Source organism: Salarias fasciatus (assembly GCF_902148845.1).
Source record: "Salarias fasciatus chromosome 7 unlocalized genomic scaffold, fSalaFa1.1 super_scaffold_4, whole genome shotgun sequence".
Classification (NCBI taxonomy): Eukaryota; Metazoa; Chordata; class Actinopteri; order Blenniiformes; family Blenniidae; genus Salarias; species Salarias fasciatus.
The window spans coordinates 26,349,652-26,373,855 of record NW_021941229.1 but is presented as its reverse complement, the minus strand read 5'-3'; the positions used below and the strand labels follow the sequence as shown (position 1 = coordinate 26,373,855).

Below are 24,204 nucleotides of genomic sequence, written 5' to 3'. Positions count from 1 at the left end.
GGAATAAAGTCGCCTAATATACATATAATTCCACTTCCAAAGGATAATTAACCATCTGGTTTATTCGGATTTAAACCTAATTCCAAAAAAATGCTTTCAGGCGTTTCCATGGTCCCTTTAAAGCAGAATAAAGCTTCATTCAGAGTTAAGTCCAGTTAAATCCTGTGTCTCATGTAGCACTTTGAGATTTGATTTTAAATGTAAAGTGCATTACAAAAAAAATCTATTATTATTAAGTACCATGAAAACACCCTGACTGACAGGTGAGAGCACGAACCACTGCATGGAACACACCACCGAGCTGTGCTCCTCCTGCAGGAGGCGCTGCTCCTCCTCTCCTCCCCCAGGGGTCGCTGCTGCTCCGCCTCCTTCCCTCCAGCAGGAGGCGCTGCTCCTCCTCTCCTCCCCCAGGGGGCGCTGCTGCTCCGCCTCCAGGTTCACGCTCGGAGAAAGATGGCGGAGCGGGGCTGTGGAGGCTTCACGGGCCGAGCTGCGGGCAGCTTGTAACGCCAAACCGGGGTCGCGGTGACCGGGGAAGGGGCCTGTCGAGCCGGGGGAAGTGTGCCTGACGGAGCCGGGCCGCGGTGCCCTCTGACCGGCCTGCTGCTCGGGCTTCACCCGGGAGAAGGAGGCGAGCTCCCGGAGAGGAGCCACAAAAACAAGGGGACATGAACGGGGTGAGTTTGAGCTGAAGCCGCTTTAAAACCTGCGGAATGAGGAAGAGCCGAGTTTGAATGATGGTTTTAATGGATCTCAGAGCGGCGAATCTCCACACTGTGAGCATTTCAGGGTGAATTCAGTCAGTCTGAGCCTGTTAGCATGTAGCTCAGTAGCATGAGGCTCCATCCACATAAACACAGCAGCTCTGGACACTCAGCGAGAAAACAGGTTCCACTGAGGATGAGGAGGGATGAAGGAGGGGGGGGGCAGGGGGGCCTGAGAGGCCTGGAGGTCCAGAACTGAGGGTTTAAAGGGCTGATGGGCTGACAGGAGGAGGAGAGAGCCGCGTGCTCCCCTCCAGCCCCACCCACACCCATCACCAGCTGGTTACTCTTCATCATCGTCATCCTCTCTTCTCCAACATGCTCATGGTTTTTCAGCGTTTCCTCTGTTTCCATGGTGTCGGATGTCATTTTCATGTAAAAGCAAAACTTTTCTGAGACCAAAACTTGAACCGTTGCCGTGGAAACGGGGCCTGACCGTCCCCCCTCTGCCTCGACAGGAAGTGGTGTGTCAGAGCCGCTCCGTCACCGTGCTGAGCTGCCCCAAGCCGCCGCCGCCGCCCACCGCCCACGACGACAAGCCCGCCGTGCGGCCGGCGCAGGACGGGCGGCGCTCCCCGATGAGCTCGCCGCAGGGCGACGCCCCCAGGGCGGGGGAGGGTGAGTCCCGCATGCGGCTGCTAGAGACCCGGGGGGGGGGCCACAGTCTGACCCTGCCTCCTCCTCCTCCTCCCCCCCGCAGGCAGGACGCCCAACGCCGCCCTCACCGCGCCGAGGGACGAGCGTCCGTCGCCTCCGCGGCTCCCGGCCTGCCTCCCCGCCCCCCCGGAGCTGCCCCTCCCCCTCGGGAACACGCCGCTGCACAACAACCAGAACGGGCCGCAGAGGAGAACCCGGGTCGTCGGGAAGAAGCCCGCTCGCAGAACGTACGTACGACCGGCCGCGTGCGGCGGATCGCTCTTCTCCCCCTGCGTTTGATCCCCGTTCGGCTGAAGACGCGGCGCCGTCTCGTCTCTCACCGCAGGGCGGCGGCGAAAAACTCCCAAAACCGGAAAGTGACCGACTTCTATCCGATCCGGCGGAGCTCCAGGAAGAGCAAGACGGAGCTCAGGGTAAGACGGAGCCGTCTCCCCGTTGGGTCTGCGGTGCGATTCCCGCCGCTAACCGTCCGTTCCTCCACCAGTGCGAGCAGAAGAAGCGCCTGGACGACCTGATCACCACCGGGCTGGAGGAAGGGATGGAGGTAAGCCCCCGGGTCCAGCCCCGCCGCCGCCGCCGCCGCCCCCCGCAGGCTCTCACACTCCCCCCACCCCCCGCAGGTGCAGCACATCGAGGGCAAAGGCCGCGCCGTGTTCGCCACGCGCTGCTTCCAGAAGGGCGACTTCGTGGTGGAGTACCACGGAGACCTGCTGCAGATCAACGACGCCAAGAAGCGGGAGGCGGAGTACGCCCAGAACCCCGCCACCGGCTGCTACATGTACTACTTCCAGTACCTCTGCAAGACCTACTGGTACGCCGTTCCCACCATCCCCACCTGCTCAGGGTTTCCAGTCCAGTTCTCTGTCTCTAGTCTAGACCAGGGATCTGGAACCTTCATGACCAACAGAACCATTTCAGTGACTTTCAGCCAAGTCCAGCTGTTCTGGAGCCATAAAGAACATTTAACCTTTAAAATGAGGCGACTGCAGCTCAGGAAGCTTCTTATATAAAAACTAGATCTTATGATGAATTTATGAAGTTAGGGTTCAGAATAGTGAACCTTTTATTAAATTTAACCTGTTTTTGTACCTGATTTTAACAGATTTGCTTCTATTTTCAAGTATTTTTTGTCAAGAGTATTTAAATTTTAGCTGTTTCAACCATTTGACCTCCTTTTAAGCAGTTCTACATGCTTTTTTCCAACCATATCGATGTTCTTCTTTTAGAAATTCTAGACATTTTTTAAGACGTTTTATCACTTTTTTCCCCACGTCTTGCGGTTTTAGCAATTTTTCCCAATTTTACTTGAACCTTTATTTGAATCCCTTCTGAATAGTGTGGTGGTGTGTAGCTATAATACAACGCCCCTGATATAGATAAATCTGTCGTGTTGCTCTGAATATTCACGTCTCGGATCTGGAAACATTTCACACGTTTCATCAGTTCTTCTCCTCTTTAAAGTGACTTTTTTGTTCCGTTTGCTTTAAGTGGAAACGGAGAACGTTAGTAACAATTTGGGAGCCTATTTATTATTATTATCAATATTTTTATTGAAAGCTATCAGACTCTGAGAAAAAGTAACTTTTCTGGAAAGCTGGTCCAGGTCCATCTGGTTCTGGTCCAGGACTGCCATTAGAAGTACTTTTTTTCTTCAGTGTTTCTGTCGTTTCCATGGAAACGGACGTTAGTTTTTTGAATTTTGTCGTCAAAACGCGATAATTTTCAGGAACAAAACTCCCAAAAAATGTTTCCACTTGGAAGGTGTAAACAGGCTTTTATTGTGAAGCTATCCAAAGCAGGAAGTGTTTCACCCGGTCTTTTTATGAAACGTGCCGTTTTCACCACTGTCCCTTCGCCGCCTGGTATCGAACCGCTTTCCCTCACCCGCCCTCTCGCCCCGCCGCAGCGTGGACGCCACGAGGGAGAGCGGCCGCATGGGCCGCCTCATCAACCACAGCAAGGCGGGGAACTGCCAGACCAAGCTGCACGACATCAACGGCGTGCCGCACCTCATCCTGGTGGCGTCGCGCGACATCGACCGCGGCGAGGAGCTGCTGTACGACTACGGCGACCGCAGCAAGGCGTCCATCGCCGCCCACCCCTGGCTCAAGCACTGACGGCGGCGTCCGGGGGCAACGCCCACAAACAAACAAACAAAAGGGAACCTTCCGGTAACGCTCCCCGTTAGCTAGCGTACAAAATGCCTTAGAAACAGAATGTGGGTCTGGAGGCGGGGCGGGCGGGGCAGGGGGCGGGGCTTATGGGTTACGATACGACCGGTCCGTCAGACGACATCTGTACTTTTTATTTATACGTTTGTGGAACATCCTGGTTGTTTTGCAGCACATTTCTTTTGTACGTTTTGTATTCCGATCGCGGCGGCGGCGGCGGCGTTGAGGGCGCCACGGCGGCCGCTGCTCGCAGCAGCTGGTAGTTTGACGCTCTGCATTTTTATACTCCTTTTTTTAAATCAGCCGTGAGAAACTCAGCAATACGTCTCCTTCTGGCCGGACGAGCAGGAAGTATGAAATGCGAATTCCAGACTCTGGTTTGTTTGTTTTTTGTTTTTGTTTTTTTAATGACGGTTTCACTCCGTCCATCAAAACCGGAACGGATCCGTGTGCTCGTTCTCCACGCTCCGGGGTCAGCCGGGTTCCTCCGGTGTGCTGGAGAGAAATAAAACCTTTTAAAGAACGTCTGAAACTCTTCCAGAAGTCACTCCGGATTTCACTTCTCATCATTTTAATCATTAAAGCAGGGTTCTCCTGTTCCAGTTAGAACAGCTGTGGAACCCTCGCGTGTTTCTGACAAGTTCTAAAACTGTAGCTTGTTCAAGAAAATCTGATTTGTCACATATCTACAACGTTCTCAAATTCTAGAATCTCAAAGATTCTGTATTCGATAGAAGTCCTAGAACCTTCAGACATTCTGTATTTCTTACAAACGTTCGAGAACGGTTGCACACTCTTGATCTTCTACAGATTCTGGGCTTCTTGCACCATCCAGATCTCTGACAGATTCTAGAACATTCACAGACGCTGGAACCCTCAAACGTTCTGGATCTCTGGGAGACCCTGGAACGTTCATACGGTCTAGAACCGTTGCCAGTTCCATCACTGTCACGTGTTCCTTCGGAATCCTGAAACTAGCATGTTCAGGAAAGCTGACTTTTGTCTTACATCTAGAACGTTCCCAAATTCTGGACTCGCAAATATTCTGAAAAGAAGTCCGAGAACTTTCAGAAATCCGACAACTCTCAAGCAACTGGATCGAAATCTGTCACATGGAGAACTCTCAAAACAGTATGGATCTCTGGCATGTTCTAGAACCTTCCCACATTCTAGAACCCTCAGTCGTTCTGCATCTCTTACATATATTCTCCAACTGATGCACGGTCTTGATCTTCTCCACGGTCCAGTATTCTGGAACAGTCTGGCTTTCTGACAGAATCCAGAACCGGAAGGTTCCGTCTCAGTGTTCTCTCGTGTTCTATGACTCCGTAACTCTTCCAGGTGAGTTTAGAAGAAACAAAAACTTTGTCTGATCAAACGTTGAAGAGAACGTTTCCGTTTTCTGTTCTCGTTCTGCGTCGCCGCATCCTGTAAATATATTTATTCATTTTACTTTTGCGGATCAGAAAACATTTCTAGGCTTTTATTTTGCGGAGTTCCACGGTAACAGGAAACATTTAACATTCGGCGAAGTCGCAACTTCTCCTGGAAGACGGACTTTTTTGAAATCGTACATAACAGGAATTAAAACTGAACATTTTAAAATCCAACTTCATTCTGTTTTTAAAGATTATTTTAGGTGCTTTGATAAATATGTTTATTAAAAAAAAGAATCAGACCTTTAGAATATTTATGGTTTTCTATAAACCTGTAAAAAACAAACGCTTATTTCCAGGAAATACATTTAAATTTCCGTGTTATGTTATTGGCTGCAGTTAATACGTTTTATGGTTTTAACCTAAACATATTTAAATCAACAAAGGTACCAGAAAAAGTCTTTTAGTGTGAAAGGTCTTGAATATTTAACATAGTCACATTTATCGAGTACAGAATTATGGTACGGACGTGAAAGCAAACATGAAAAAGTAACTTATTATAACACTGAAACGGTGAAAGTAGTCTGCAGTCCTGTGATACGGCGTCGCACCACCAGGTGGCGCAGCGAGTCGGTGGAAGAACAACAAAAGCAGAAGATTTAGAAAAGAAAAGCAACAGCTTGACGATTGACAGGAAGCCACTCACTGCTGCCACCTGCTGTTTAACAGTGGAATTACCTTTTAATTTAAATTGATAGTTTTTAACCCGTCACTGTTTAAAGTCTAAATTATATTGAAGTGTTGAAGTTGTTTCCTGTTACTGTGGTTCGGGTGTCAGTCTGGTCAAACTCGGCAAAACTAGGAAAAATCATTTCTTTGAACATCTGCGACAACATGAAACATTTTGATCAACGACATCTGAGGAAGAATCGGGACGTAGCCGACGCTAACTGGCTAGCCTCCACCAGGAGGTGCAGGGATTTACTACACCAGGAGCGTCGGGTTCTGAATCACGGAACAAAAACAATGAGCCGAGGAACGCTGGCTCACTGCCGCCACCCAGGAGTGGTATTTCTGAATTCCTGCGTACCGATCCTTCAAAATTTGACCTTTCTGACCTGAGGTTTGGTGAACTTTCGCACTTGTCTCTGCTTGATTTCACTCCATTGATTAATCGGTTGTGTTTCCAACCAGCTGTTTAGCAGAAGCTAACGGCTAGCAGGCCTCTTGTTGACAGATGTTTCCTATCAACGTCGGGATTTTCCAGAAGGTTGGGCTCATGTTTTTTTCAGGATTTCTTCTCTTTTTTTTTTTTTAATGGATGTTTTTATGGATGTTTCTCTAAATAATTCCTGCGGGATCCCTCTACCTTTACCTGTCCAGCACAGAGCCGAGTGATCGACTGAATCCTCTTTCAAAGGTCATATTTTTCTTAAGATGGCAAACCAAAGGAAAGGCTAACGGTCAGTTCTGGACTCTTTCCAGGTTAGTTTTATGTGTGCTGATAAAGACGAATTAAAGAAAAATGACACTAATTAACGTTTTTATTCCTAGATTTGATCGTATCTGATATGAAATAGAGGAAATGATTATTTTACTGTATAAAGTGAGGTCAAGCTTACCAGGAAATGTGTATTTTCGGCTGTTTATTAGTTTTTAATAACGACACCGTCTTAAAGGAACAGTGCAACATTTTGGGAAATGTTCTCCAAAGCTACAGTCGCATAGCACTTAGCTTAGCATAAAAACTGGAAACAAAGGGAAGTGGTTAGCTTGGTTCTGTTGTCGAGTAACAACTAAAAAAGTTAAATTCCTCAAGTTTCAAACCTAGCTTAGCATTGAAAATGAAAACGGCTAAATAGCTTATTGTCTCAAGATGTTGATGATAAACTCTTTTGTACAGTAAACACGAAATCTAAAGAAGTCACAGAGCAGTTAGCCTAGCTTAGCATAACGGGAAACAAACTGCTAACCGTTTATTAAATCTGAATGTGTAATTCCAAACGCTTAGCCTAGCTTAGCATAAAGTCGAGAAACAAAGGAAAACACTGCCTGGTTCTGCAGAAAAATTGAAATTCATCAGAAAATCATTCTGGTTTGTTTGAGAAACTTGAACAGATCATCATAAACCAGTTAGCCTAGCTTAGCATATAAAAGTACAGCAAAGCTCGTTTAACTTGATAGTATTAAACAACTATAGCTAAATATTACAGTATTTATGCTACTTAGCTTTTGGAAATTGCTAGTTTTGGCATTAGGGTGAAATAGAGCTATAAGAGGAAATAATTTTAAAGCTGTGTCAGACTGTTGTTATTTACAAGCAGGCATGAAAACAACTTAATCTGTCTAATTGGCTTAACTGACCTTTTTATATAGAATTATCCAAACTGAATTAAAAAAACTGCAACTGTTCGAAGTATATTTGAGCTGAATCAAGGTCGCATTGTGTTTTTAGCTAATAGTATGATTGTTACTGGTACTTTCTCACAGCTAATTTACTCCCAGGTGTGTCTAATTAGCGATTATTTAATCTTTATGACATTAATTAAAATCAATATCAGAGGCATTTGAATAAAAATTCACTTAAAGCACGAACAGTAGAGTTTTCATTTATGCTAGCTGACCATTAGCGCATTAGCTTTCAGGTTTTCCTGCCTGTCGGAACATTTGTAAAATTTCAGAAATCAAACATGAGGGAAACTGGAAAATGCTAATTATCTTAGAGATATTCACCTTCTAAAAAAAATGGTAGTTTGTTTACAATAAGAATCTGAATTTATTATAGATTAATTATTTAGGCTAGGCTAACAATTTCCCTTCAGTGCTCGTCTTTATGCTAAATTCCTAGCGACTATTGTTATTAATGAGTTCTTTGAGAAAAGCAGATTGTTTTCCCAAATGTTCAACTGTCTTGTAAACCCTTTAATTATGATATGCTTTTTTTTTCTCAGCAGCTTTTATTGGAATGAAAACAGTTAGCTTAACCTGGCTAGCTCATCATCGCGGTTAAAGGAAGTCATTTATTTCCGAGCTAATATTTGGGATTTTTTTTTTTTTGTATTATTCCATTTCAGTTTTATTGAAATAAAGCATAAAAGATCAGTGTTGATATGGAGACAAGTGATAAATGTGTGTGTGTGTGTAGTAGACTTAAACACACCGAGGCTAACGGGTGAAGACGCGCAGGACCGCCGTCCTCGGCGCCCGTTAGCCGTAGCATCGTGTCGTTCCATGTTTCTACGAGCCTTTCTTAACAATGTGTTCCAGAAAACTTTTTTTTTTAGAGTGGAAATAATGCAATAAATCCCCACCGGGGGGCAGAACTGAGCTACCGGTCGGCCACTTTAGGACACGATAGATCTCTGCTGTTTGTAGCCTCCAATAAATCTTAATGCTGGGGTTTAGGCATCGACGAATAAAGATGTGATATGCAAACGAGAGGAGCCTGCGTCTCGTTTATTCCTGCGTGACGTTCGTGTTTGGTCTGGAAAACGCGGCGGGTGTTCTGGAGGACGAGGCGACCATTCAAATGCAAGAGGAAATGGAAATTCACTTGTAAAGCGCTTTTACACTGGAAATCACATCCACACAGTCATCCACACAGCGGGAGCAGTTCTGGATTCAGTGTCTTGCTCAAAGACGTTCCGTTAAATGGATGTGGGGGCGAACAGGGAATTGAACTAACAACCTCTACCAACTGTCGCCCCCCCCTCACCGGCTTTGCGGTTTAGTCGCCGTAGTGGCGTTTCCATTTGGTTGTGTTTTCACCACTCGTTTCCATGGAAACTGAGCCATGGTTAGTTGCTATTTCACCGTCGTCGTGTAAACAGACGTTCCAGAAACGGTAGCCCCTCCAGGAAGTCAGGAGGCCACACATTCGATGATTTAATTTAAATTCAATCAGTTCGTTGAATTTGAAATGAATAAATCTAGTTTGCGACTTCCTGGAGGGACTGAGGAAGAAGTTCAGATCCAGTTATTTCTCTTTCTCATTTGAAGTTCTGTCTTTGGAGACATTTTTCTTATAATGCTGGAGCAGCTTTCTGATGTCAAACAGAGACATCTAGTGGTCACACATGGTATGTACCACTATTTGTTTTGTTTTTTTTTTGTTATAAGATGTTAATTTTTAAGGCTCAAGAAAAATTCAAGAAGTGACTTTCTAGTATATAAGATTAAACTTCCTGCAGTTCTGTATTTAAAACACGACCAGGAAAAAAAACGAAGTTGGACCTCTAGTCTGAATACTACGGATCCAGGTCTGCATATTGGTTCCTGGCTTGTTCCTGTTCTCCAGGTGGATCCAGGCTGACCGAGGGGTGAAAGGTCACCGGCCCCTCACAGAAAACAGTGATCGCAAAACAATTCAGCAAGAAACTGTAACTGAAGGGAAGAAGGAAGCGAAGACTTCTGAGGTGACGTAAGTTTATTAATGAGGAGAAACGTTCCTTCATCAGATCCGAGCAGACCAGCGCAGCAAGTCCTCCAGAGTCCCTGATAAAGACCTCAAACGCCACAGGGAAGACCAGAACCCCTTCTCGCGTCCCGGGCCTCAGGTTGAGAACCAGGAGCTCAGTCGACAGAAGACTGGAGATCAGCTGAGGAGGTTTTGTTTCCCTTTTGATGGTCGTCGTCCCTTTAAGTTCCCTGGTCGGAGTGAGAAGCTGCTCTCTCACTCCTCTCTCACTCCTCTCTCATCACCCTCTCCTGCTGAGGGAGTGTAAATGCCTCTGGAGTGTTTCCTGTTAGAACTCAAAAGTTAAACCTTCAACAAACCGAGATGAGTTTAAAGAGAGAAACTCTCAGATCTTCTGCTTCGTCTTTAAATCAAACCGGAGTTTTTCAGAGACTCAGTTTGTCTCCATGTTGCTCAAAAGCACAAATTAAACACCCGGGACTGGAAACTCCACCCACGAGCCGGCGCAGTTCCCCATCACTCCGCCTCCTGCTGATTAATGTGAGGAATAAGATTTCGCAGCTTTTCTAGAGATGTGAGCAGAGTAACATGGGTTTAAATACGTTTGCAGCTCAATAAAATAACTGTTATAAATGAATATTATTGAAGGTTACATAGTTTTATTTTCCTAAATACAGCAAAACTCTCCAGACTAAAATATATTCTCACAAAACTCATGAAATATTTTCGTCAGAACTCTTTAACACAAAGTCAATAAACTACATGTGACTTATTAGCATCTCAAGATGTTAAAATACAACTAAAATCAAATACTAATAACATTTATTGAGTATTTTATAAGGTAAAACACATCCAAAGTTTGTTTCTCAGTAGTTCTTAATAAGTTTGTCCTCACGTCCCTTCTATTTAATATTTCTGCTGATGAAGCAGAAATCTGACATTATTTCATGTTTCTATTTACATACAACCTCGGAAAGCTGTTTTCAGCAGAATGAGCTTAAGTCTGTACATTCTCTAATGCAAAAGGAGCTTAAATGATCATTTAATTTAACATTTTAAATATTTTCTTACTCTACAACTGCAATGCTTTTTTCTTTAAACAAACCTATGATTTTATTTTGGCAGAAACGTAAAAACCTTTGAATAATCTTCAGTAACTTCTCTTGCAAACGGTGTTTAAATTGTGATTTTGTGCAACATTTCGTCCTTCAGAATTCATGCTGGTGTTCAGAGATTTTTTTTTTTGGAAGGTTTAGGTCTTTTTTTTTCTTAATATGCAGGGATTACAAAATAAAACCAACTTTCTTCATAGAAAAAGCAGAGTCCTCTGTTTTCTAGCAGATGCAGTGAAGATCCAGGCTGTGAGTCGGTATCAGTCTGGGGGTGGGGGCCCTCCGCCCCCCCTCCCCCTGCAGGGGGGGTTGTGTTAAACTACAGGTGCTGCAGCGCCTCCTGTGCTTGCTCTGTGTAGACGCCGTCGTCCTTCCCCGCCCACGAGCCGCCGTCGAAGGGCCGCGAGCCGCGCTGCTTATCGCGGGAGAAGAAGCTAAACCTGGAGGAGACAGAGCAGGCGGGCGGTCAGTCACCGCCGGGTAACCGGTGACCCGGCATCCCGACGGTTTGTTCACTTCGAAAACATCGAACACGGTTTGGTTAACGTCTCTGGTTTTTCTTTTTTAGATCATCAATGAGAAGTTATGAAGTAGGAGGAGGATTAGGACGCAGGTTAGCTCGCTTTAGTTAGCTTTTTCACTCTCCAACGGTCACCCAGCTAACTATCAAACTATCTACTCAACTACACGATTACCCAGCTGTCCATCCACCTAACTACATAACTACTTGCCCACTTGGTCAGCTACTTAACTACCTATACCCCAATTCAACTAACCACCCGTCAGCCTAACTACCTGCACCCTGATCCAACTAACCACCCATCAGTCTCCCTGCATTACCACCTTCCAATCCTACTACTTGACTACCAACCCCAACCTATCACGCTCCATAACTACCGAGCCCACACCCAACTTCTGAATTCCTGAACTAAATCACCCACTTAATTATTTAACGACCTGCCTCCACACCCAGTTACATTACCACCACCCCATCTACATACCTGTGTAACTAACCACTCTTTAAACAACTCATCTGCCAACCCAACTACCCATCCATCTGATCACTTGCCTACATAACTACCTATCTACATACCCAACTTCTAAACTAGCAAACTACCCATATCCCCACCCAATGACATTACCGCTCACACACCAATGTGAGCACCAACCTGCCAAATTAACAACTCGCCCAACTACATAACTACGTACTGACCCACCAAACTACCTAACTTCCTAACTATATGATTCAGTGATTCAACTGCAGAGATCATCACTTATTCAACCAACTACCTACCGAACCAACCACTGAACTACCTACTTACTTACCTAGCAATCCAAGTACATAAATCTCTACCCATCCACCCACCAAACTACAGTATTACACACCTACTCAACTACACCATGATTTATCCACTAAACTACCAACAGTTCAACCTAACTACCTAACTATCAACCAACACTTCTGACCCAACTACAAACTGAACAAGCCGTCCAAATACATGAGTACATTACAACCTACCCGTATGGCTACCTAACTACCCGCTAAAACACACTGCTAACTACCAAATAACTACTGATCCACCACCTACTGATAACAACCCAACTTCCTAACTACCTACATACCTACCCAACCAACCGCATCGATCCCTAACTACCTACCCAACTCACTACCTATCCATTCACCAAACTACATTACTACCTTAATACTTACCTACTCAACTACATCACTACCCAACTACCCACCAAACTACCTACGAGTCCTCAACCAGCTGCATACTGACCAAACCTAGCTTCCTACCCATCCCAATACATAACTACCTACCCACTCTATCAACTCCATAAGTCATTACTCACTCAATAAACTACTGAATTAGCACTAACTAACTAACTAACTAACTAACTAACTAACTAACTGCATCCTTGATGAACCAGTCAAATGAAACATGGTGGAAAACAAAGTACTTCATTCTGTGAGTGACGGTGAGCAGCAGGGGTGAGAGGGTGAGAGGGTGGGTGGGGTAGGGGTGATGGTGGGGGGGGGGGGTGAGACTACACGACTATTCTGACTGGCTGAGTTCGATCACACTGAGACGGCCCCACCATCAGCCAATCAGAATACTACAGGAGGGGGTGGGGTTAGAGGAAGCCACACCCCCCAGATGGGACGGGGGGCATGCGGGGGAGGGGGGGAGGCGGGGGAGGGGGGGGGTGGCGGTGCTGAAGCCAACTGAAAACAAGAGTCGTACAAGTGACATGAGGCGTCTGATTGGCTGTAAAGTGGGGTCGTCTGGGATCAAACCAGCCGCCACCATCGGCATGATGGCCGTGAAGATCCTGTCACACACACACACACACACACACACACACACAAAGGTGAAGACACAAACGGGGGGGAGAGACAGGCACCACGTCAACCGCTGACCTCTGAACCTCCGTTTTTAAAAAAAGGTCATGAACATGCTGGAGTTTCGGGTTTGATGGAAGTTTGTTTTCATTCTGGACAAACAGGAAGTGTCTGTTTGAATCTGCTGCTTCCGCCCAGTTCCTCAGCTTCAGGCCTCCAGGAGACGGTGGGAATCGTGTGTGTGTGTGTGTGTGTGTGTGTGTGTGTGTGTGTGTGTGTGTGTGTGTGTGTGTGTGTGTGTGTGTGTGTGTGTGTGTGTGTGTGTGTGTGTGTGTGTGTGTGTGTGTGTGTGTGTGTGTGCACCACGTACAGGCGTTTGATTCCCGACTCGGGCTGAGCCGAGGAGCGGGAGCGAGTCCTCATCTCAGGCGAAGGAGACGGAGACGGAGTGACCAGCTCGTCCTCGGCTTCCTCACTGCCAACAGGGAGGGACTGATCAATAACACACACACACACACACACACACACACACACACACACACACACACACACACACACACACACACACAGTCGGACCTCTTGTAGTAGGCCAGCTCCTCCTGCAGCAGGAAGACTTTGGCCTTCAGCTCGTTCCTCTCGTGCAGGACGTCCCGGAGCTCCTGCAGGGTGAAGCGGGGCCGGTTGGGGTCCTTGGGGTCCAGACCGGCCGGGTCCTCGTCGCACAGCGCCTCCTGGTGGCAGACGGACGCGTCAGCGGGCGGGAGGGGAAGGAGAGGAGGAAGGAGAGGAGCAGGCGGGGGGGATACCTTGGTGAAATATTGGAACACAGCAGGCATGTCCTCATGGCACATCGCCTCCTGGTGGCAGACGGTGAACTACGCGTCAGACACCAGTCTTCTGGCGGCGAGGCTAACCGTGCGGCGCTGCCGCCGCAGTTCACATCAAGCCACCTCACATCACACGCGGCCGGCAGAAGACACTCATGCAGCGAGCAAACAGCACTCCAGAAACACCGAGCGCAGCTCCGGGCACCAGGGGGCAGCAGTGAGTCAATCAGAGGAGGAAGGAAACGCCTCGATTCTTCCTTTAAAACACGCCATTGTTTATCATAACTGTAGGTTTTCTTTGGCTGCTCTTTTATTTCAGTCCACTCACTGCTGGAACGAGGGAACGGGTTTTAAAAAACCCCGACCTTCACATGAATCATAAACTTCTTAAAAACGTGAAACATGTTCCAGTTTGTGTTAATAATGAAGATTCAATAAGTGATAAATGCTGACAAAACTCAGAAAAACAAGACCAAGAAGACGGCTTTTTAAGATGAGGTCTTCTGGAAGAAACTTGTATAATTTACTGAACCAAGCAGCTTCAGGTGTTAAAGCATTGATCGAAAATGTTGGTGAATAAAGTTAAACGTTAAATATTTCTTCTCATCACTTCGAGGATCAAAGCTGATCTGAACATAGAAAGTTGAAAAAACTGAAATGATTTTTAATGTGAAATCAGAAGTTTAAGAGACGATTTAAAATGTTGAAGACTAAAGTGAATGAAGTTGTGTTTTCAGCATCGTGGGAACAGACCCAAACCATCACAGGTTCAGTGTTTCCATGGCAACCGGTCGAGTGACGGTTTGGATCTGAAGCTGCTCGTCCAGAACCAACAACCGGACGTCTGATTGACCGACGTCTCTGAGGACCAACAGCAACTGAGACGGACTGCAGATCTCTTCCTCCTCCTCCTCTTCCTCCTCAGACACCGTGCAGTTAGTCTCCTCCTCCTCCTCCTCCTCACTCAAACACAGCAGCTCCTTCTACATTTACCCAGAGCAACACGGCCTCTTCCTCCTCCTCCTCTTCCTCCTCCTGGTGTCCCTCAGGGCTGAGGGACCCTGACAGGGGCCACGGGGCCAGATCGAGGCCCCCCACCACCAGTTCAGAGGGCTCGACCCCCAGAGGCCCCCCAGCAGCTTTACCAGGCTGCAGGATAAAACACAGCTCAGAACACTGTCCTGCTGCCCCGGGGGGGGGGCACCGGGGGGGCAAGACCACCGACTACCAGGGGCTACAAGCTGCACCAGCAAGTACCAGAGAAGAACTTTGATAATCATATATTACCATAAACGTAAAGATTATTAGACAAATATTTAATGGAGAAAAATGTCAACATTTAAAATATAGAAAACTGAAATGCTGACAGTAACGTCATGAATGTAATGAAAATTAACCCTCCTTTATAATCAAACATTTAAAAAAATGCGTCACTTTGAAGTAATAATTTCAACAGATGACCTGTATCAGGATAGAAACTTGAATGTTTGAAACAAGTTTTCTGAATAAATTTGAATTTTGAAAATAAGAAAATTATGTATTACATACATTGTACAAAAAATGTTTTAAAATAAACCTTTTCAGCAAAAAAAAAAAAAATCATTTTAAATATTGAACTATAAAACATTTTGAAGGAAAAAGTTAGTTATGAAAACTGGAAACTTTAAGTTTTGACTGTCAGAAGGACATTTCCCAGTTCCCAGCTTCATGAAGGTTTCAACTCGTCGCCTTCCTTCATTTCTGAACCGCCTGAGGCGAAGCGGAGACGTTACCTCTGCAGGTGAGGGCGGCTGAGGCGGCGGCTCCTCGGGACTCGAACCGGCAGCCTCTCCCTGGAGTCGCTCCCTCAGACGAGCCACTTCCTGCCGCAGGGCGCCCACTTCCTGTCCGCGCGCCTGGGCGCCGGCCTCCAGCTCCACCTTCTGCTCGATGAGCGCCTTCCCCTGAGCCTCCACCACCGAGATCTTGTGCCGCAGGTCGTGGTTGATCTTCATCAGACGGGACTGCTGCTGCTGCAGCTGCAGGCGGACGGGACGCACGCCACAGCTGTCACCGCGGCTGGAGGCGGGGCCTAGTGCATGGCGGTTCACTACATGCTGGGAGGCGGGGCTTAAAGCCTGACTACATGCTGAGAGGCGGGGCTTAAAGCCTGACTACATGCTGGGAGGCGGGGCTTAAAGCCTGGTGTTTGACTACATGTTGGGAGGCGGGGCCTAAAAACTAACTACATGCTGGAAGGCGGGGCTTAAAGACTGAATACATGCTGGGAGGCGGGGCTTAAAAACTAACTACATGCTGGGAGGCAGGGCTTAAAGACTGATACATGCTGGGAGGCGGGGCTTAAAAACTAACTACATGCTGGGAGGCGGGGCTTAAAGACTGAGTACATGCTGGGAGGCGGGGCTTAAAGACTGATACATGCTGGGAGGCGGGGCTTAAAAACTAACTACATGCTGGGAGGCGGGGCTGAAAGACTGAGTACATGCTGGGAGGCGGGGCTTAAAGACTGATACATGCTGGGAGGTGGGGCTTAAAAACTAACTACATGCTGGGAGGCGGGGCTTAAAGACTGAGTACATGCTGGGAGGCGGGGCTTAAAGACTGATACATGCTGGGAGGCGGGGCTTAAAAACTAACTACATGCTGGGAGGCGGGGCTTAAAAACTAACAACATGCTGGGAGGCGGGGCTTAAAGACTGGTGTTTGACTACATGTTGGGAGGCAGGGCCTAAAAACTAACTACATGCTGGGAGGCGGGGCTAATAAATTTGACTACATGCCGGGAGGCGGGGCTTAAAAACGAACTACATGCTGGAAGGCGGGGCTTAAAGACTGAGTACATGCTGGGAGGCGGGGCTTATACATTTGTCTACATGCCGGGAGGCGGGGTTTAAAAACTGACTACATGCTGGGAGGCGGGGCTTAAAGGATGTTTGTCTGCCTGCTGGGAGGCGGGGCTTAAAGCCTGGTGTTGGAGCACATTCTGGGAGGCGGGGCTTAAAGCCTGGTGTTGGAGCACATGCTGGGAGGTCGAGGTTTCTGTGACTGCGAGGCGTCGCCGTCGGCTTTCAGCCTTACCGCCTCGATGTCCTCGTTCTTCAGCGTCAGCTCGCGGTCTTTGGCCCGGATCTCGTCCCGCTGCTTGTCCACCACCTCCTTCAGCTTCTTCATCACCTGCCGCTCCCTCTCCGTCATACCTGGACACCACCCACACGGGACGGGGCGTCAGCAGCCAATCAGAGAGGCTGAAGACGCTCCGGCCGCCCTGGAGGGACGGAAGAACCCTGGAAACACACGGGAACTCTGGATTTCACCAGGAAATCCGCCGTTCTTCACTTCAGCCAGGCTCTTTACAAGAACATGGCTGATCGAATGAGTATTTGTTAAAACTGCATGACTTCCACCTCCTCTTGATAAAAGCAATATTTTATTTGAATTTTTTTTCAATTTGCTTACAGTAAAATACACTATTAGTACTCACTCATTTTATTAGAATAATAACAGTAAATCTGATATTTCATTACATAAAAACATCACTAGAAAAGCTCATTTTCTAACTAAACTCTTCTTCATTACATTGAACTGAGAGCTGTGATCAGGGTGTGAGTCCTGCAGGTGTGCCGGCGCACTGAGGCCGCTCTGTGTGTGTGTGTGTGTGTGTGTGTGTGTGTGTGTGTGTGTGTGTGTGTGTGTGTGTGTGTGTGTGTCCTCTGTGTCTGGCTCGCCCTCACACTCACTGAAGGCCTCTTTGTGTGTGTGTGTGTGTGTGTGTGTGTGTGTGTGTGTGTGTGTGTTGGACACTGTGTGCAGGACGGAGTCACTGGACAAACCACCACAGAATCACTGCCGCTCGTCACACAGTCCAAGAACTAAATGTCTTTGAAAACAGGTTCTTTTTTAAACTCTATTATTAGAACTTTTAAGCATCACCTGAACCAAACCGCTGATAAGATCTTCACATTTACTCCACAGACGACAGGGAGCCACAGACCCCCAAGGTGGGTCCAGGTCCAGGTCCAGGAAGCTCATTCCATTCAGACAGGTTTAAGATAATGATAACCTTTAACTTGAAACTTTATGCAGATGATGACAATGTCTTTATTATCATTAAAAATAAATCATTACTATAGAAAATGACTCCATTCTCAACATGAAGCCAATTTTACTTTAACCTGCTGAAATGACCAAAACACTCTTGCATTATGGGTGTTTTTCCAAAATCCCCCTGACAGCATCCCTTTGAGGCTAATGCTAGTTAGCTAGCATTCATGGAAGTGTCACTGCCATCGTTTTGTTGCTACTCTTAAATTTATTTTTTTTTTAAATCAATGTTTTCTTAGATATTCCTAAAATTTCTTGGTGATTCGGCCAGATTGGAGCTTTTGCAGGCTGGTTTTGGCCCATGGGCCTTATGTTTGACACAGCTGATCTCGATAACTGAGGGGTGTGGAGGAAGAGACACGACAGACTACAACTCCCTGGTTCGATCACTGTTCACTCCTTCAATTCAAATTTCACCAATCAGCACGACTCCAGCGTGAAAACTGAATGAATCAAATAAAGACTCGAATCTAGAACCCTGCATGTGGAGAGCAGCTCACGCTAAAGCGAAGCGCAACATGTAAATAAGGAACAAATACGATGCAAATCACAATAAATCATTGACGCAGCGCTTCAATACAGAAGCTAAAGGAGCTAGCATCACAGTTAGCATCAGCCAAGACAGACGCTAAAGGAGCTAGCATCATAGTTAGCATCAACCTCACAGTTAGCATCAGTCATGACAGAAGCTAAAGGAGCTAGGATTACAATAAGTATCAGCCTCACAGTTAGCATCAGCCAAGACAGACGCTAAAGGAGCTAGCAGAATAGTTAGCATCAGTCATGGCAGAAGCTAAAGGAACTAGTATCACAGTTAGCATCAGCCTCACAGTTAGCATCAGTCAAGACGAAAGCTAAAGGAGCTAGCAGAATAGTTAGCATCAGCCTGACAGTTGTCGTCAGCCAAGCCAAATCTAAAGGATCTAGCCTCACAGTTAGCCTCAGCTGTGGACTCAGGGGACCAGGTCCAGAGAGACCACCTTGTCGCTGGACGGGGCGTTAGTGTTCCTCACCCTCGTGTCTCTGCAGGTCCTCCTCGCTCATGGGGTCCTTGATGGACATGTTGGTGAGCAGCGTCTTGTTCTCCTCCTGCAGCTGAGCGATCTGAGACAGCAGGTCCTGAGCCTCTCCCCTCCACACGTCCTCCACCAGCTCCAGCTCCTGAGCACCACCCAGCAGACACCCGTCAGCCTCAGCTGCTCCACCTCCTCATGCAGACACACAAACCCAGAGCCAGACTGGACCCCCTGAGGGTGGGTCGACACCAGGACTTCACCCGTCCACAGCTTTTCCAGAGGTATCTGGAGCAGAAACCGGAATAACATGGTTCCCGTTCTGTCAGAGAACGTTCTCGTCTCTTAATCTGTACAGTCCTGACCACGTTCTGTGAGGAACATGACGACCGGCAGGTGGAGACGGCAGAGGAGAGGTTCCTCATCTGGTCACTGAGTTCTAGTCTGGACCGGGTCTGGGGATGTTCTGGTCTTGGTCCGGACTGGGTCTACGGATGCTCTGGTCTTGGTCCGGACTGGGTCTGGGGATGCTCTGGTCTTGGTCCGGACCGGGTCTGGGGATGCTCTGGTCTTGGTCCGGACTGGGTCTGGGGATGCTCTGGTCTTGGTCTGGGGTTTGGTGGTCCCGGCCCTCAGCAGACCGTCTCCTGCTCTGATCTAAACTGAACCTTCTTCTTCTTCTTTGTTCACTTCCTGGTTTCCCAAACTGTGAGGAGCACAGTGACTCAGGAAGGAACAGGAAGTGGAGCACATAACAACATGACTGAGTCATATTACAGACACACACGCACACGCACAAGTGCACATGCCCGCGCGCACACACACACACGCACACACACACACACACACACACACACACACTCAAAGAAGTCTCAGAATTACTTTCATACTCAAGTTACAAGTAGATTTTAAGACACTGATGCTTTTTTCCTTCACATTTTTCACAACTTTTAGGAAAAAAACAAACAGTATTGCAATCATTTGGTGTGTGTGTGTGTGTGTGTGTGTGTGTGTGTGTGTGTGTGTGTGTGTGTGTGTGTGTGTGTGTGTGTGTCTGATCGTGCACGGGTGTGATTTTACAGGCTGTGTGAGACGCAGCCACTCTGTCACAGTCATGAGACACAGTTAATCAGTCACCACACACACACACACACACACACACACACACACACACACACACACACAGTCTTGTATTTCTATCCTTGTGGGGACCGTCCATTGACTCCCATTCATGTCTAGCCCCTAACCCTGACCCTTACCCTAACCCTAACCCACACCACAACAAAGCCTAACCCTGAAGAAATGTTTTTGCACTTTTACTTTTTTCAGTAACAACAACATGGTCAAGAAAACACTGTTTCTCCTACTTAGGACCGGAAAAAGGTCCCCACAAGGCACGTCGTTCCACGTTTTGGTATCCTTGTTGGGACATTTGGCCCCAACAAGGATAGAAATACAAGAACACACACACACACACACACACACACACACACACACACACACACACACACACACACACACTGACATCACGTCTCTTTATAGCTCTCAGACAACACTCACACTGACAGTTGCAACGATAAACTTGAATGATTTCTTATTAAAGCTCATTATAAAGAGCTGGAATGGATCTGAAACTTATTGATCTGTTATTATAAACAGGTGTGTTTTAAATTGTTTTAACGTCTTACAGACCGTTTTAACTTGTTATGAAGTGCCATGTCATCATTATTTTGTTAATATTTTCCAAATAAATTGAAACAAACTAATGTGTTGCAAAGTGTTTTTACAGTGTTATTATTGAGAGAGGTTATAAACTATGAAAAACACTCCTTATTAGAGTTCTCTAAGTTCTGAATTTTGGTGTGGACCTGATTTTACAACCAGAGTGAGAAACTGTTATAAACTGTAAATAGTTACAACTTGTTGTGACTGTGCTTTGTGTGAACTCTTATCAAGAGCGGGTATTATAAACAGGTGATTGGTGCAGGGTTTTGTGGAGCTTCTTCTGCAGTGTTGTGATGAAGTGCTGTTATACAGAGATGTTATGAACACAGATAAATACTTATAAACCCTTTCAGTGGCAGATGGTTGGGACCTTGTCTTGCTTATAAAGTGTTATTATAAAGTCTTATAATCAGGTGTTTCTGGTACCTAACAGTGCTTCGGTGTGGTTACAAATTATTATAAAAACATTACTTAGAATAATTTATAAATTGTTGTTTGCTTTAATGTTGTCATTAGTTATAATTAGTTAATAAGCAGTTAAATAGTTATGTTAGTTAATAAACAGTGGTTTGGGGAGCTTGTGGCGCTTTAGTTTTGTTATAATGAGATAAACAGTTCTAGTGATTTACTAAACAGCAGTTTGTGGACCTTGTAGTGCTTTAGTTTTGTTCAAATGAGGTAAAAAACACTTATAATAGGTTATTAAACAGTTATGAGTAAATGAAGAGTTACTGAACATAGTTTGGGGACCTTGCCATAAGTGCTGCTATAATTAGTTATAAGTTATTATTAACAGTTGTAATGAATTAATAAAGACTTGAACAGTAGTAACTTTGGGACCCTGCAGTGCTGTAATTTTGAAATGAGCTAATAAAGAAATAAGTTATTAAACAGTTATAATGAGTTAATGAAGAGTTATTGAACAGTAGTTTGGGGGCCTTGCGGTGCTTTAGTGTTGTTAGAATTAGTTATAATTAGTCATAATGAGTCAATAAAGAGTAGTTTGGGGACCTTGAGGTCCTTTAGTTTTGTTATATTTAGTTATAGTGAGTTATTAAATGGCTGTAATGAGTTAATAAAGAGTATTCGGGGATCTTGCAGTGCTTTACTTTTGTTAAAGTGAGTTAATAAACACTTATAAGAAGTTGTTAAACAGTCGTAATGAGTTAATAGAGAGTATTGAGGGGACCTTGCGGTGCTTCTTCTCCTTCTCCAGCCGGTCCAGCCGCTCCAGCCGCAGCTTGTCCAGCTCCAGGCGGAGCTCCTCGGTCTCCGGGCTGATGCTGCTGCGGCTCACCATCACCTCCAGGATCTCCAGGACCCGGACCACCTTGGGCATGAGGCGGGACAGCGCCTCGCAGCCGTACTGGTCGATGATGCGCTCGAACTCCTGACCCACCACGGCGGCGATGTCGTACACGTCCATGACGGTGAGGTCGGCCACATTCTTCTCCAGGGCCGAGCCGGACTCCTCCATGGCGGCCCCGGAGCTCCCGGAGCTCTGCCCCCCTCCCGCCGGAAAACTTCCCCCGGCCTCACGGGCGACCCCGCTCTGTCCTGAAACAGTCCCCCGGCCGAGAGGCCCGCGACGCGGCTCCGAGCGGGACCTAGTGCCGCTGGCTCCCCGGAGGCTGAGTCCGGGCCGCGGTGCTCTGTGTCCGGCCTGCCGCTCCCCGGTGACCCATCGCCGTCCTGCCGCCGGAGCTGGAAGTCTCTGCCGGGAGAACAGCGGAGCGACGGCCGTCAATCCCCCCGCAGCACCGCCTCCGAGCCCCGGTCCCCGGGAGGAGCTCCACAATAAGAGAGCAACGGGAGAACAGGGGGAGTTCAGCTGGAAAAACCAAAAATACACTGAAAATAACGAGAAAAGAGTGAAATAAAAAAACAAAAAGAGGAAATTCAGCTGGAAAAACCAAAAATACACTGAAAATAACGAGAAAAGAGTGAAATAAAAAAACAAAAAGAGGAAATTCAGCTGGAAAAATGACTAAAATAATGAAAATAACGAGAAAAGAGTGAAATAAATAACCCAAAAAGAGGAAATTCAGCTGGACAAAGGACAATTATCCTGAAAATAACGAGAAAAAAGTGAAATATATAACCAAAATGAGACAGAACACATGTAAAAAATGGAAATTAAATATGGAAAACCAAAAAAGACAACAATTAAAACAAATTAAACCACCACAATTAGGGAATGAACAAGACACTAAATGAAACAGGAAGACCAAAAAAAAAAACCAACGACAACAAAAAAAAAAAGATTAAACAGACACACAAAATAACCACAAAGTGCCTCAAAGAGACTCATTGATATACTGAACCAGTCAACAAAACAAACAAAAAAAAATGCCTGGTCAAACTCGATGAAGGCACAAAAAATATTAAACTACTCAAAAAATAATCAACCACAACATCATAAAGTTATTCAAAACAGACCAGAGATCAGTGAAAAATAAGTTTCAATTTAATCAGCGAGTGCTATGAAATACGAACAATAAAAGCACCAAACAAGACACAAAAAGACAAATAAAACATACAAAACACACAAAACACCACGAAGAGAGCTGACAAAATGGGAGAGACACAAAGTACAAGAAGTCGTTGGAGGAAAAAAAATACAGGAGAACAAACTAGGAAGAGATGCAAGATGTACAAAAAGTGACACAAAATGATCATTAAATAATGTACCAACTGAGACACTCAAAGAGCAAAAGCAAAATTCATGAATTAATAAAGGCACAGAAAGCTTTCAGGCAGAAAAAAAACTATTTTAAAAAAGCAGAGAGATGTAAAATTGCCACTATGAGGAAAAAAAAACACCTGAAAACTACTCAGACTTGAAAAGTCCATAAATAAATCAATTTAATGATAATGGTTGAGGCCAAGAAACGTTTTAAAGCACGAAAAGACAAAACGTGAGAGGAAAAACTGCTGTACAAGGAACTCACAAGTCTTCAGAGTATAACTAAAAAAGAAATCCAATCATAGAGCCAAAAAAAGTCAAAAGAAACTGTCATTACTTCACTCATATACACGTTTGTGGAGCTGGTGAGCTCTTATTGTGGAGGCCCAGACCGGAAATAGTAATATGGTATGTTGTATGTCTCCACCTTGACGCGCCGCCCGCCTCCCCTCCTGTGATTTCCATGAGAGGAAAGATCGAGATGCGCATGACACGAGAGGAGACCAGCCGGAAGAGGGCGCTGTGTGTGTGTGTGTGTGTGTGTGTGTGTGTGTGTGTGTGTGTGTGTGTGTGTGTGTGTGTTGGGGGGGTCTTTGAGTGAGCAGACAAACGAGCCTCCAACTGTTTGTTTTAAATTACACTTTTCAAACAAGGTGATTGAACCATCGATTAGGTTCCACTTCCTTCATGCTCAGAGTAGAGTTCACCGTGGAGTTCCTCAGGGTTCTGTGTTAGGACCGACACTCTTTACGTTCCACCTGCTGCAGAGAACAACACACTGTCTACACACGGCCAGAGTTGCAACATTTCCATAAAGTTCCACAGCGGCAGTTGTTCCCAGAGAGGTGTGTTTCAGTTGCACCGTTGTTGTGTTTAACGAAAGTTTTCAATTGAAGACGTCGAGTCAACTTCCTGAAAAGCTCCACAACATCTTCAAAAACAAAACCAGGATTTTAGCCGAACTGGAAACGACTCAAAGTCACACTTCTCACTCTTCAGATGATTTCTCAC

General features: G+C 46.1%; 2 protein-coding genes across 6 annotated transcripts; one reads left to right on the top strand and one right to left on the bottom strand.

Moving 5' to 3' along the window:
- The first annotated feature begins 423 nt into the window (after positions 1-423).
- kmt5aa (lysine methyltransferase 5Aa) lies at positions 424-9,284 on the top strand. Of its 2 annotated transcripts, XR_003930586.1 has the most exons (8): positions 424-677; positions 1,223-1,382; positions 1,465-1,648; positions 1,747-1,834; positions 1,906-1,965; positions 2,042-2,232; positions 3,328-3,592; positions 9,266-9,284. XR_003930586.1 is itself a non-coding variant. In XM_030084463.1 (7 exons), the coding sequence occupies exons 1-7, from the start codon at positions 669-671 to the stop codon at positions 3,536-3,538; spliced, it is 903 nt and encodes a 300-aa protein (XP_029940323.1). In that variant the 5' UTR covers positions 424-668; the 3' UTR covers positions 3,539-8,406. The 2 variants fall into 2 exon arrangements, 1 of the variants encoding a protein (XP_029940323.1); XM_030084463.1 differs by lacking the exon at positions 9,266-9,284 and having other exon boundaries at positions 3,328-8,406.
- Positions 9,285-9,376: 92 nt separating this feature from the next.
- rilpl1 (Rab interacting lysosomal protein-like 1) lies at positions 9,377-22,254 on the bottom strand. 4 transcript variants are annotated; one of them, XM_030084458.1, is made up of 10 exons: positions 21,697-22,254; positions 18,783-18,930; positions 16,747-16,865; positions 15,441-15,686; positions 14,662-14,817; positions 13,648-13,698; positions 13,418-13,572; positions 13,212-13,316; positions 12,744-12,831; positions 10,802-10,937 (listed from the first exon to the last, which is right to left on the bottom strand). In XM_030084458.1, exons 1-10 carry the CDS (start codon positions 21,982-21,984, stop codon positions 10,932-10,934), a joined length of 1,362 nt encoding a protein of 453 aa, XP_029940318.1. In that variant the 5' UTR covers positions 21,985-22,254; the 3' UTR covers positions 10,802-10,931. The 4 variants fall into 4 exon arrangements, with proteins under 4 accessions (XP_029940316.1, XP_029940319.1, XP_029940320.1 ...); XM_030084456.1 differs by lacking the exon at positions 12,744-12,831 and having other exon boundaries at positions 9,377-10,937; XM_030084459.1 differs by lacking the exons at positions 12,744-12,831; positions 14,662-14,817 and having other exon boundaries at positions 9,377-10,937.
- Positions 22,255-24,204: the final 1,950 nt, after the last annotated feature.

Excerpts from the sequence above, each read along its gene's own strand:
- kmt5aa (XM_030084463.1), top strand. Across the intron at positions 1,649-1,746 it reads AAGAAGCCCGCTCGCAGAAC|GGCGGCGGCGAAAAACTCCC; the intron begins GTACGTACGACC and ends CTCTCACCGCAG. Across the intron at positions 2,233-3,327 it reads TACCTCTGCAAGACCTACTG|CGTGGACGCCACGAGGGAGA; the intron begins GTACGCCGTTCC and ends GCCCCGCCGCAG.
- rilpl1 (XM_030084456.1), bottom strand. The coding sequence starts at position 21,984 with ATGGAGGAGTCCGGCTCGGCCCTGGAGAAGAATGTGGCCGACCTCACC. Across the intron at positions 15,687-16,746 it reads AGAACGAGGACATCGAGGCG|CTGCAGCAGCAGCAGTCCCG; the intron begins GTAAGGCTGAAA and ends GTCCGCCTGCAG. Across the intron at positions 14,818-15,440 it reads AGCCGCCCTCACCTGCAGAG|CCTGGTAAAGCTGCTGGGGG; the intron begins GTAACGTCTCCG and ends TTTATCCTGCAG.